The 14,350-nt window shown below is 40.2% G+C and overlaps 1 protein-coding gene across 3 annotated transcripts in view; it reads left to right on the forward strand.

Moving 5' to 3' along the window:
- Positions 1-14,350, forward strand: part of dnajc6 (DnaJ (Hsp40) homolog, subfamily C, member 6) — a 54,755-nt gene that overhangs the window by 23,803 nt on the left and 16,602 nt on the right. For all 3 annotated transcript variants that reach the window (XM_022219453.2, XM_022219451.2, XM_022219452.2), the window contains 8 exons: positions 5,315-5,364; positions 5,823-5,971; positions 8,605-8,727; positions 10,201-10,334; positions 11,146-11,340; positions 11,605-11,722; positions 12,469-12,548; positions 12,675-12,868. In XM_022219453.2, the coding sequence (XP_022075145.2) occupies positions 5,315-5,364; positions 5,823-5,971; positions 8,605-8,727; positions 10,201-10,334; positions 11,146-11,340; positions 11,605-11,722; positions 12,469-12,548; positions 12,675-12,868 (1,043 nt within the window). The remainder of the gene's footprint in view (positions 1-5,314; positions 5,365-5,822; positions 5,972-8,604; positions 8,728-10,200; positions 10,335-11,145; positions 11,341-11,604; positions 11,723-12,468; positions 12,549-12,674; positions 12,869-14,350) is intronic.

Genomic DNA, 14,350 nt, shown 5'->3' on the forward strand with positions numbered 1-14,350 from the left:
ATAAGAGCATGTTTGTCAAGGTAAAATCTAATTTTACCAGGGTCTTTAAATCTGTCTCTGAGGTCAGTGTGTTGTAGTGAAACCATCATCTCCTTCTGTTACCTCTTCTACTGATTGTCACTCTCAACTTTAAGCTATCACTAATGAAGCAGAGGAGCTACAAAAAAGAAGAGAAGAAACTGTGAATTTTGGAGAGAAGCATGGAGGGAATGTAGAGAGCCCAAATCCAATTTCCATTGGGATCTAACCCACTTACACTGTTTGTTTGAGTGTGTGTGTGTGTGTGTGTGTGTGTGTGTGTGTGTGTGTGTGTGTGTGTGTGTGTGTGTGAGTAGTCACCAGAGACTCCATTCGAGCACCTCTCTAATGATGTAATCTGGCCTAAAATGGCTCTTATGCTCTTGATGTTTACTCTCTAATAGGAGAACATAAACATCAGGCACTGTGGTGGTGGAGATGCCCTCAGTCTGTGTGTAAGAGCACTGCAGGAAGCTAAGCACCATTCCATCTGAAGCTGAAGACAGCAGCTGACCTTTAGATTTTTACTGAAAGAACTGCATAATACAAGTTAAATTAAATGGAAATGAGGGGGAAAAAATGCAGTACTAATTTCAAGAGTCAGACCGAATGGATTGAATTAGTCCTGCAACAAGGAGCATAAACTAACTGTCGGATTAGCTGCATTCTCCCTCGTGCCAGGAAGAAACAAATTATCGTTAGCGAACATCAACATTAAGTCGTCGTAGAAAGCGCAGCATAATTAATCTGCTCAGCCTACTCAAGGTTAAATGATTACCAGCCTGGTGATTACTGGATCTGATATTCAATTCTGTTTTTCACTGTCATTATTTAATTTTTTCACAAAACATGCGAAAAATATGCTGCTAAATTTGCTAAATTAAAAAAAAACATGCTGGGCTACACAGTGGAATAGTGGTTAGCACTTTTGCCTTGCAGCAAGAGGATCCCCGGTTCAGATCCTGGGATCTTTCTGCATGGAGTTTGCATGTTCTCCCTGTACATGCGTGAGTTTTCTCCGGGTACTCCAGCTTCTTCCCACAGTCCAAAAATATGCTGAGGTTAATTGGTTACTCTAAATTGCCCATAGGTGTGAATGTGAGTGTGAATGTTTGTCTGTATATGTAGCCCTGCGACAGACTGGCGACCTGTCCAGGGTGTCGCCTGCCTTCGCCCGAGTCAGCTGAGATAGTACTTTTTTTTTTTGTTCCTTTGCTCTGACTCACCATGCAGGACTAGTGTTTGAGGGAAGGCCGGCCCAGCACTTCCTGGATTTATGATGTCAGAATGACATCACTGGGCCACACCAAGTGGAGTTTTTTTCCCCCTTTTTGATGAATATTTATTTTTCTATTAAAAGTATTGATTTTACATGTTTAGCTTTCAGGGAGACATTTAGAAATGCCTACGGGTTTATAAAACAGAATGAATAGAATGACTTTATTGATCCCCGAAGGGAAATTCAGTAGTATTATATTTATATTATTATATTTATAGCGTGTACATTGATGCTGTTTATAGATTTGTTTGCATTCAGGTTATGGGATAGGTCACCATGCTGTATGATGGCAAAGCTGAAGTGAGTAGGTGTGAATTCAGCCCCTATATAAAGAGTAGAGAGTTCGTGGCCTTGAGGGAGACGTGAGGCACTTGTCCTAAAACAAGACTTTTTTTCCCCAGTAGCTATGGGTTATTTTGTTTGTCACACAAAGTCTCACATTGATGCACCAGCACTGTACAATAAAACCTTCACCTTTCATCAGAAGTCTGTCTGCTCATCACCTTCCTTGACCTTCTGGCCAGACTACTCTACACAGGTGTTGGTGTTCAATGAATTAAGGTGGAATGACCCCCGAGCCTATCAGCACTGAAGAATACATGCTGAAAAATAATTTTCTAATTAAATGTGTAAAACATAAACAGACATTTCATTTCAAGAAACTTGATGTTGTCGTTTCAAAAGAACTCTTGATCTGACCTGAATTTGGAGCAAATTATTCCCACGTAAAGCTAGGGCTGGAAGTATTCTTTTCATTATGCACAAATTTCCTGCTTAAACTTTCCTTTAAAATTCTAGTGGTCTGAGAGGAAACTAGACTCCTTGGGTCTGTTTTCAGGCTTTAGAAAATGTAGCCTATTATAGGAGACTTAAGCCAATCAGTGGGCTTCAACCAGAGTATAAATAGCAAGTGAGCAGTGAAGGTGCTGTAGATTAGAGGGTGAGTGGGACTTGATTCATGTCAGAAGCCACAAGCAAATGTTAGTTTTCAGCTTGACTATTATTACATGTGCATATGCCCTTGATGGTCTGGTGTGGGAGGAGCTGAGGACAGAGAGAGAAGAGCTACCAGAGGGCAGATGTATTTAAATTTTTTTACCTGCCCACCCTAGCTTTAATGGTACATGTTATACAGATTTGTGCAATAGACAAATTTAGACATTAAACTATCATTAGTGAGAGCTAAGGCTATCTTTGTGGTCACTAAATGCTTACAAGCTCGCTTGCTTGCTTACAACTGTATGACATGTCTGAACTTTCTAATCTTTTACTTTCTGTGTGTATCTAGACACAGCATACAAAGATGTCTATAAAGACTAACCACAACATCTTCAGTTTCATTTGCTTTGATTTTCTATATTAACACTAATGTAGGCTGCACAGTGGAGTGGTGGTTAGCACTTTCACCTTGCAGCTGGAAGATTTCTGATTCATGTCTCGGCCTTACCGGGGTCTCCCCCCTCCCCACGACCCTAATGAGGATTAAGCGGTGTATAGATAACAGATGGATGGATAGAACACTACTGTGGTGTTGTTTGATTGTTCATCTGTTTGTTTACTTTTTTTTTTTTTTTTTGCTGATTATCATTTTATAGGCACAAATAAATTCCATAAATATGAGCCAAACTCTAGCAAGAGTATTTGGGATTATTTCAGCTAACAGACGATCATTGTATTCAATTTCGTTCATTCATTTTCATTTCAGGCAACATAGTTTCATGATTTGATAAGTTCAAATGGGCATGTCATTACTAATTCTTTTGAAAATGAAAAACAGCATAGAGAAAAGCTTGAGATGATTAATGCTTAAAAGTAATTTATAATTGATTTTCAAATGTAATGTGCCGGTTAATCAAAATCAGGAGATTATTGTGTTTTTAAAAAATTATATCTGTCAGACTTCTCAGTGGAAACTAGACAAACAGCATGTAAACAACAATTCTAGCATTAAATTATACAGCTGAAATGTTCATAACTCCCCATTGTATGAACTGTATCCAATATTTCCTTAGAAAAAAAGAAATGATCCAGTGTCTGCTTAGCCCTTCTATACAAGTCTCTCCTTCAACTCATTTCGTTTTATTTTCCACACTTTGCAGTACATTTTAATTGGCTACAACTCTATCCTCAAGAGATCAGGGACACTGCTCATTTGCATACTCTATGGCTATTGGCCATGAGCATTTAAACCTGACACCTGACCTGCTTTTCTCCTCTAACAACCAACTAGCTATTTCAGGACAGAAGCAGGTAAAACCACAGATTTAAACAGCACATTGCCAAGATCCTGCAGAAATCTCACTTCTCTGAATTAGATATTGTGGAAAATAAAAGCTCATTTTTGCAACACAAAAAGCAGTAAATGTTGCAGCAATGTGTCATTTAAATTCAGAAAAAAATGTAAAAATTAAATTCATGAGTATAATTGCATCTTAGAAACACTTTTTATGTGACTTTTTGAGACTTTGCGTCTGTCAAACTAAGATCAACACAGAATTGGATAAAAAAAAGGTAGTGTCTACGAATACGGGTCCGTATCCGTAGCCCACAGGCTACGGGTACGGCACTTTCCATTTGCCAGACAGATACGGACCCGTACGCGAGTCTCGCGAATCAAGAAGCTGCTAACCACTGCAAACTGTTGAAAGGTAAGCAAAGGTTAAGGTTAGGGTTAGTGTTAGGGTCAGGTTTAGGGTCCGTACCTGTCGTACCGATGCTACGGGTCCGTACAGCTAGCGTCTACCGGGAGTCACGTGACCAGATCTCGCGTATCTGATTGGCAAATGGCAAGTGCCGTATCCGTAGTCCACAGGCTACGGGTACGGGTCCGTACCTCTAGCAACAACCTAAAAAAAAAGAAGCCTGATCTGTGGTGGCATGACTTCATTATGGAGTACTAATAAACTCCTCTCTCTCTAATGGATTTAACTCAGGTTGTTTGTCTGTCATCTTTGCTGTCATCTGTTTTTTTTCTAAGCTATACCACACAAACATTTAAGTTTTGCAGAAATTCACTCAAAATGTTGCATTTTGTGTTATTTAAAAGTTTAAAGAAAACCTCATGGCATTGTTATCCTTCTCCTGGTCTTAGGCAGACTAGTTGAGGAGCAGTGCATTACATAACCAGGTCTAGGATTGCATCAGGCCCATATGGCACTCCTCCATGACCACACAGAGATGACTGCCCCAGATCGGCCTAGCTTGCAGGATTTTCACAGCAGGCAACAAGTCAACTCAATTTGATACGCGTTAGCCTATTAATGTGTTTTGCATTTGCAAGTGTCGTACAGGGAGCTGAGCTGTCCTCTGCTGCTCTCAGTTACGAGAAGCAAGTCGCTATTTGTGAGTCATTTCTCCAAAATACATCCCTCTCCAGCCCCACCTGCTTCCCAGTGTTTCAGCCACACTGTTTTCCATCACTTGCATGCTGCAGTAGTACTTGTACGTGTGTGCACTGCAGCTGCTCCCACTATTTTAAAAAAAAAATCTCCATATGGAATTGCTAAATTTGGCAATGAAAGGCGATGCTGTTCAATTGAAGAATTCGCATATGGTATCCTTTTGATCCCGGGCAGTTCAGCCTAGAGTGGTGAGCCCAAAAAAGATAACTTCCCCACAGCCAGACACATGGAAGCTTCTGCTCTAAAGCCTGTTGAGTCCAATCACTTAGATATACATGTCATGCAGTACAGCCTGGTGCACCAACAGTGAGAGGCAGAGACGTACATCAACCTTTTGGATGCTGGATACTCAAACATTGATCCTCTCTTTTCAGCGATTTGATGTTTTTCAAGGATGAGGCATCATTTGACCTTCCTTAATGGGAGCAGTCAGCGTCTTGCTAAGGCACCTCATATCTGAAATAACATACCTCAGAAACACAAAAGTAGGGTGCTTTTTGGTGGATTTCTCAAAACCGTATATATTTCCAACTCTTGTTGAGGTGCTTGTAATGTCACAGCTTTGAAATGTGATCTTTTTATATTACTGCATGACTGAACTGTATTTCTGTTACAGGTACACCAAAGGGGAGCTGGACATTGCCTACATCACATCACGGATAATAGGTAAACACTTATTATTGTTACAAATGGACTTAGAACTTATGTGTATGGATGGACTAAATGAAAAATAAATGTTTGGTTCACAATACTAAAATCACACACTGAAAAATCTATATTTAATTGAGATTGTATCACCCTGTAACATATTGAGATGAACAGACCTCTGCATCCTCATCTGACCTCTCATTGTTGAACTGCTTGTAGTGTTTTATTCTGAAGAGTGTGGAGCAGCAGTGTGTCCTTTAGAGGATGCAGTCAGCTGGACATTTGTCCCCTGAGAGCATTATATCCCATCATGACACTGCTGATAGTCATGTTTCATTGTAGACCTACTCCTCATATTTCACTTTTAGACAAAAACATTGGGCAGACCTGTGGTGAAGAGTAGATGAAGATATTGTCAGAGTATCTACAACATAAAACTCTACCCAAGATCTCATGCACAACATTGATTTTTCCAGTGATGACCTACCCAGCGGAGTCAGTGCAGATCGGCTACCAGAACCACGTCGAGGACATCCGCTCCTTCCTCGACAGTCGCCATGCAGACCACTATACTGTCTTCAACTTATCACAGCGCAACTACCGTGGCGCCAAATTCTCCAACAGAGTGAGTGTGATTGTACATCATGAAGCTACAGATGAAACCCTTAGAGATTGATTAGTTTGTATTGGTTGTTAGTGGTTGCTGCACCATATTCACTGCCTTCGTTCCAACAATGTTGGAGTGAAAAGTGAGGACATGTGTACAGCTTGTTGCTATATGCAACCATAAACTGTTGAAGCACAGAAGATGAAACCTCTAATTAGCTTTCTCAATCAGTCCCATGATTGCTTATCTCTCCTCTGTCATTAACCTACACAAACTACTTTTTGTCCACTTGGCAGCAAGTTGTCAAGTGACAAACCTACAGAGATTTGTCAACCAACACTATGGTTCTAATCAGCTTTTTCCGTCCTTAACCCTCGTGTTGTCCTTACCAAAAAATGTTGTTGTCTTGTCTGAAAAAAGTCCAAAAATTCAGAAAAAAATTCTCCAAATTCATAAAAATTTGCAAAAGCTTCAGGAAGGAAATTCCTGAAAAGTTTCCCTCAAAAGTTTTATTTTTTTAAAATAAAAAAATCCCCAAATTTGACAGCGAAATTCACTGGATTTTGGTTAATTTTTTTTTCTGAATGTTCTTAAACATTTTTTTTAATTTGTTTTTTTCCTCCAAAAAATGTTCAAAAATTTCCTAAAACAATTTTGAAAATGTGGAAGTTTTCACTGTGAAAATATATTATTTTTTTCCCCACATTTTTAAAACTTTAAAACGGGTCAATTTGACCTGCAGGACGACAGGAGGGTTAAGTCTTTAGCAGATGTACTTTTTTGTCTATATAAACACTGGACATTGTACATACTGAGTTTTTTCTATGACCTGCTGGGAGACAACCATATAGACCAGAAAACTAATATGAAGTGAGGTATAAAAGCTCAGACTTGAACACAAACGGAGCATGGCATGATCAGGTGTAATGATGTTCATGAGTTGGAATTCCATGTGAAATGACACGATCAACATTAGTACCTACCTGTTTTACATGAAGTTTGGTGATCACTTGCACGCATGCATTTGCGATTTCACCGTGGATCTGTTGAAAAGTCCCATACATCATATTGAAGTCTGTGAGGATCTGTAGCAAAATGCCCAGTATGATGGATCTTTGAAGTTGTGAGATGTTGTGAAACTGAAGAAGGCTCATTAGGTCAGAAGTGTGCTAAGAAGATGGTTGCTGTTGTTGTGTTTGACTTAAGGTTATGCATTGTGAATTCAGGCCTGAGGGTCAGTCTGTCAATGCTAAGGGTCTGCTCAAATTTCCTAAGGCATCTGAGAGAGAATATTGAAACCAACTCAACCAACATGATGACGCATCTCTTGGCTTAAACTTGTGCCTTAAACCGCACAAGTTTTTTGGCTATACCAACACAACCGTCACTCTTCTCCTGCCCTAATCACCAGATTTGGCTCCCTGCGACTCTTCCTTTTCCCCAGAATTTAATTCAGGTTGAATGTTAGCCATTTTGACACAGTGGAGTTCATGCTTGATGTAGTCATAGAACAGGATTGTCAAAGAGCACTCCAAATGTGGCAGGAGCACTGGGAACAGTTTATTGCTGCACAACGTAACTACTTGAAAGAAAATGGCAGACAAATTGAATACACCTAAGGTTTTAACTTTATAGGTGCAGTCTCAGAGTTAAGAAGAAGGAAAAGTGTCTGAAAACTACAAAGAATTGCACTTTTGGATGTTGTTTCTCACTGGGATCAGCAGTACAAACAACTCTGTTGCATTTTTTGCTTCTCCTACTTAGAGAATCCTTTCAAGCTTTAAAGATATACTCCATTATTTCATTACAGAGCCCCACAGAATCCCCAATTCACAAAAGCTTCTTTCAGTTCAATGATTGTGTAAACGAACCGTGAACTGGCAGGAAATTTGGAGTTTTTGGGAAGCAATGTAGCATGACAGTTATTTCACATACAGTGCATCTTTTATGCACTTCACCACAGCAACAAGCACTTGTGACCAGAAGAGTCTAAAATAAAAAGTACAACTTATGAGTCAGTGAGCCGTGTGTTCCAGCTACATTTACATTCAGAAAATAAAGTCTGAATGCTCCTTGTATTCTCTCTTATTGTGCTTTTATGATTGTGACTGTCCTCAGCTTGGGGTCCATGGCTCATTGCATTCAGCTCTTTTGCGCAGCTGGATTCAAGTTCAAGTCCAGGCACATGTGGAAGCTCTCTAGATAAAAGACTGCCACCCTCCGGCAGATACTTCCAAAAATGCTGAGGAGTCAAGCTGCGGAGTCAACATGGCCAAGATGGCCCCCTGTCTGCTTGTGGAAGTTTCTGTGCCTTAGCAGATGACTCATCATGGCAACTGGTGTGCTGTGTTGCTCTGCTGCTGTGGTGCTGTTACTAACCTCAACCTCTTCTTTCTGCTCCTCTCCTGGGCTTTGGTCTGTTTTTTTCTTTTTGCTTTTCTAATTTTTCCTCTGTTTTCCAACCATTTCCTCGCCTCTCCTCCTTCTTCTGTCTCTGCTCTTCTTTGTTTGTTCTCTGTTTACTTCGTTTGCTTTTTTCCTCGAATCTGCTTCTTTTTCTCTGTCTATATATCTACCTGCTTATCTGTCTCTCCCTGTTTCCCTCACCCTTTCTCTTTCCACCTCTTATTTTGTCGTTCCCTACTTTCCAGGTCTCTGAGTGTAACTGGCCATCACGCCAAGCTCCCAGCCTCCACAACCTGTTTGCTGTGTGCAAGAACATGCACAACTGGCTCAAACAGAATCCCAAGAATGTGTGTGTCATCACCTGCTCGGTAAGAAGACACTTTCAGAGAGTCCATCACATTCAGCACCATCCTCCTTCACATTTTCATATATTATCTTGGTTCTCATCAATTCCAGCATTGCCAGTTTTCCAAAGGTGTTTGGAGCTATGGCCGGCTTGTGTAACCTTTTCTTTATTACCTTGTTTTACCATGAAAACATAAAAATGCACTTTTAGTGAGGAGGGACATGTTTTGATTGTCCCACAACACATCCACAGATTTTGAGAATGTTTTTTGTACTCTGACCCACTTTTCAGTCCAGGCTGAGGGTCACAAATATGCTGCCAGAAGACAAAGTGAATCATACTGAGTGTCAAACTGAACAGTGACTCATTTCACATTTTATTGCCAACATTGGTTTGTCAGCTTGGCTTGTGCATCAAATACTGATCTCTATTAAAAAAAATTTAAACACTGAATGAATCATAATGATTGTCCTTAAACAGTTCAAAATAATGACACGTTTAGTGTTTGTGTAACAAACTGTCACTGGCTTTTTTTTCTAAATTCACCACATTAACATTCGCAAAGGGAACTTCCCACTTTCCGTCAAATAAAGGCTGCAATACCACACAGACCAGGAATCTGCTCCTCCTCTCCACAAACTGTTGCCATTCCTGGATGCAGGAGTGTTAGTCTTTTTTGTTTCCAAACACAGTAAACCACAGCGTGGAGCCTGTCAAACTGCTTGTATTGTTTCTGTTAAGTTCCTATCATTCCTGTCACTTTCTCCACCTTCCGTTGCTGCTTCACAGTCGCTATCATAAAGAGACTTAAATGTTTGACAAAGCAGACGAAGAGAGTTTTTCAGTCCCACAAGTGAAATTGTGGCTGCGCATCACGTTTTCGTGTGCTGGTTGTAGAATTGCACAGACTGTCAAACGAAAGCACTTTTAGTTCAAGCATGGCTAAAACCTCGACATACTGTGTATCACAAATGTTTTGAAATCCAAGTACCACCAAAGTATTTACCAAAACTGGGTTTTCTGTTTGTTCTAAATCAGTGACAGCAATACTGTACACTGGCATGGGGTGGAGCATGTTATTGCCAAGTCGCTGTGGTTTGGCTGTGGCTTGGCAAACTGCTCCTTGCATAATCTCCACCAAACGGTTCCTTTTTAAATTCACTGCTCCAGATCACAAGAATGTCTTTGTCTGCCTGCAACCTGAAATGAACTCACAGTAACTTACAAATTAAAAATAATTCTACACTGTTAATTACATTTCTTTGTTGCCTGTTTGTGCACATGAGTTTGAGTCATCTGGGATGTTCTTCATCTTTTATACTCTTCGAACTTTGAGCTGTGATATAAAGAAAATGAAATGGCTTTTCTTCAGCGCTTTGAAAATTTCCAAGACGTTAATGTAATCAAGCATGCTGACCCCAAAAAGTGCATTAGTTAAGCTGAAGTATAATAATCATGCAGTGTTTCATAAGAGCCTCCCTGACTGTGTTCTCAGGATGGTCGTGCTCCCTCCGGTGTTTTGGTCTGTGCCATGTTCTGCTTCTGCCACCTCTTCAGCAACCCAGTTCCTGCCATGCAGCTGCTCAGCGCCAAGAGACCAGGTTCTGGCCTCTGGCCTTCACACCGCAGGTTTGCATCCCTGAACATATGTAGATGAGTGAGACAGAAGGAGAAAGAGCAAAAAGGAATGAGACAGCTTATAGATGCCTTCTCTTTTCCTGTGTTCCTCTGATGTTTAGTCTCATTTTCAATAAGGATGAAGAAACAACATTTATTATATGCAGAGGTTCTATTTATGTACAGTTGTTTCACCGATATGTAGCTATGTAATTGTATGTTCACAATCAAATTACAAGTCTTACTCAGCATGGATATTTTACACTGGGATTACCCATCTTCTACAAAAAGAAGTCAACGCTTGGTTAAGAGCTAATTCACTCTTTCTAAAACCACAGTTAGTTTCTGTTCTCTAATCTCCTGACTTGGAGGACAGAATGTTTTTCTTATCTAATTCTGCTCACTTTCAGATCATGTAGTGTTATAGATTGATGTTCTGATATGTTGAGCAGCCGGCAGTCCTCAGCTTCCTCAGATTAAACATGAATTCTCTGCCTCCGAGCTGGCAGACCCTCAAGGTTGGGCCTTTTATTACCTCGCCAGCCTGTGCTTGGAGTATTTATCAATCCATGCTTCTGGAAAATTCTCCTCATGAGTCAGAGCTTTAATGCAAGTTGACTGCGAGTTTATGGGAATGGAATTAATGCCATCATTGTAGACAGGCCTTTATCTACTTTATTGGCTCAGTAGCTTGATGCAGCTATTGATGCTGTGAAGTCTACAATAAGCTCCTGCTGCAGAATGACTAATGGTAGACTTGTTGGCATATTGCAGATTTAAGGATATGCATAATCAGAGTTTGACTTTCCTGTGCTGCATGCAGGTACATAGGCTATGTATGTAGCATGGTATCAGAGAAGCCCAGCCTACCCCACTCTAAGCCCCTGGTGATCAAAGGACTCACTATGAGTCCGGTCCCTTGCTTCAACAAGCAGCGCAGCGGATGTCGACCCTTCTGTGACGTCCTCATCGGAGAAACTAAGATCTTCACCACCGCACAGGAGTACGAGAGGATGAGGTGAGAAACATCAGGGAGAGCTGCGAACAAACATGGTCATAGCATTGAAATTAGTTGATTCCAAGGCATCTTTTATAACATCACAGAGACAAAAGACAACATAGTGCAGCCCATCTCTACTGCACAGCAGATCTTATTTAAAATGTAAAAGTCTCAAAAATGTGATGCACGGTGTAGTATAAATTAAGTAGGATCAAGCCTCACTGCACTGTTTATTTTTTACCTCTTTAATGCAGTTCTTCATGTTTGTGTCTTCTGTCTCAGAGAGCACAGGCTCCAGGAGGGGAAGGTCGGCTTCCCTCTGGGTGTGAGCGTTCAAGGAGATGTTGTGGTTTCCGTGTACCACATGAGGTCGACCATTGGAGGACGTCTGCAGGCCAAGGTACACTCAACTGTCTGTCACACTCCTTTGTCCAGCAGAATCAGTTTTAGTACTAGTTCCTCAGATAAAGTCAACGTCTCAGTCAGACTTAACAGCACTGAGACACTGAGAGAGAGATCCTGGTGGAACTGTCAACTGCTGAACCATTTCAGGATGCGGCTGCACCTTAAGCTGAATGTTTGTACAGCTTCTGTCAGGAGACAAAAGTAACATGAAGTTGGGGAGATAGATGGTTTTTAATTTCCGGATAGGCTTAGTTTATGGAAATATGCCACTGTCCTCCAGATTATTGTTTTTTAAGGGTTAGTTTGGGGCAGCATTTGTTTTGGTCATCTTTATTGTTCTGTAAGATGCATATGAGTGTACCTGTACCTGTTCATTATCTTGGAACCAAGAGCATTTCATGTAAAATCTAACTGATCATTTGACTAGACTTAGACTAGCAATGCCTCGTTGCATCCATTTTCACCTGATTGTTCACCTGATATTTATTGTATTTTATTTTAGAGCTTCTAGTGTTCAGAGTCGTTTTTGCTGAAGGACTTTGTAATTTTGCAATTTTGGAAAGTGTTATACAAATAAGTTATTATAAAGTGATGGATTAAGTGGTATCATGGGATAAAATGTATAAAACCAAGACCCAAAATGTTAGTGATCAAGATGTAATTTTTACTAGTTGTAATACAGTGACTACTGTATGAGATACAATACAATATGGTCAAATTCTCCTTTTGTTCTGCTGTTAGGTGTCTAACACTCAGATCTTCCAAATCCAGTTCCACACTGGCTTCATCGCTCCTGGAACCACCATGTTAAAGTTTAACAAGTAAGAGCATTTCACTGGTTTAATTACTTTAAAGAGAACAACAACCATGTTATATATTTGAGACAATCACTTCCTCGTCTTACAAACACACATTTTCTTTGTCACAAACCTCCATTTACCTCTCAGACCGGAGCTCGATGCCTGTGACTCTCCTGAGAAGTATCCCCAGCTGTTCCATGTCATACTGGATATAGAGGTAGAAGGCGTGGACAAGCAGAAAGACCTGACACCGCCATGGGAGCAGTTCCCATGTAAAGACCTGAGTCCCAATGTGCTCTTCTCCTGCCACCAGGAACACCAGGATGCACTGGCTATTGCTGGTACTATGGGGGCATTGGGGCAGACACAAACACACTGCAGATCACACTCTATGTGGAAACATGAACAACTAAGAGGAGCTCAGAACTGGTGATCGATAAACTTTTGAGAATTTTTGTCAAATGGGGTTTCTTTCAACAGTTTTTCTGAATATCTCAATCCCCATGCCTGGATGTTTTCTCCATATATAGCCCTATTGGTATCCACAACTTTAATAATTTCTTTGTAAATACAAATTTACCAGAAATCATAACTCTGACAAAGAAGCTGGTTAGTTAAAGTTAAGGGAAGCTTATCTTACAATGCAGAGTGATCAATTGTCTGTTTTTTAAAACTTGCTGTTGGTGTTGGACATTGTAGGCAATGCTCTTACTTGTAGTTAAAGTTTTTAAACCAACCGTCAAATTTGAAAGAAAATTTTGTTTGTAGTTTTTCGAAACAAGAAATGGCAAAGTTAACATATTTTTCTCCACATATAGGCCAGATTGCAACTGGTTCAGATCTAAAACTGCTGTATTTAGACTTCACCCAGACAAACACTCACAAGCCAAACACTAAAAAATCTCCATATGGCCTTCTTTAAAGTAGAATAAAGGTTTTACAAATCTGCAACTGTATTCCAAAGAGATTGTCTGGGGTGAGCCAGTCCAGATTTGTCCATGTGCAGTGGTTTTGAATCTGATGTTTTCGCAAATTTAAAGGTGGCCTTTAAACAGTCCTGAGGCATTCACTACTATGTCTGATTCCCATTCACAGTAAGAGATGGTGAAAAAACTACTCGGCCGCTCAGTATTTGATGTTAAGTGAATCCAAAATTAGCTTTGGCGTTGTGTGTTTGTTAGAAAGCAACAGCTCTTTATTAAATTGTCACATCCCGCTAATGATATGGACAGAAAAACACTGTGTCAAGTTTCATCTTTCAAATTCAATGATCAAATTCATTAAAAGGAGAAAAGCTAGCGGGACACCAGCTAGCTGCTGGAATAAATGGTTTGATTTAACAGCATGGAACCTGTGGATGAAATAATGTGTAATTTGGGAATGAACATTTCTGTATTTTTATATTCAGTGTTTTCCAACTAATCACGAGGCTTAATTAACCCTTAATTTAACTTCTATCCCTTAACTAACCTCACACAAGTTTAACCCTGTACCAGAATGTTGACTAAAAATGACTCAACAGTGTAGAAATCGGACTGGTTCTCCCAAAAGTCACACTCAACAATTTCATCCAGACACGCATACACAAACACACACTCAAACTGTCCATGCACACACTTACATTGTACTCAAATTCATATGCATGAATGGGTGAGCTGGAAAATATCGCAGTCAAGATACTAGAGTAGATGTGCAAACACATGCAGACACAAAAGTAGTAAAACTAATGTTGACTCATTTTTGTCCCTGCAAGATGAGATGGAGGGCTTGGACCTGGAGGGTAAGACTGTAGAGCAGATGACAGACCTGTCAGAGGAAACATT

The sequence above is a fragment of the Acanthochromis polyacanthus genome, chromosome 4 (assembly GCF_021347895.1).
Source record: "Acanthochromis polyacanthus isolate Apoly-LR-REF ecotype Palm Island chromosome 4, KAUST_Apoly_ChrSc, whole genome shotgun sequence".
NCBI classification, from domain to species: domain Eukaryota; kingdom Metazoa; phylum Chordata; class Actinopteri; family Pomacentridae; genus Acanthochromis; species Acanthochromis polyacanthus.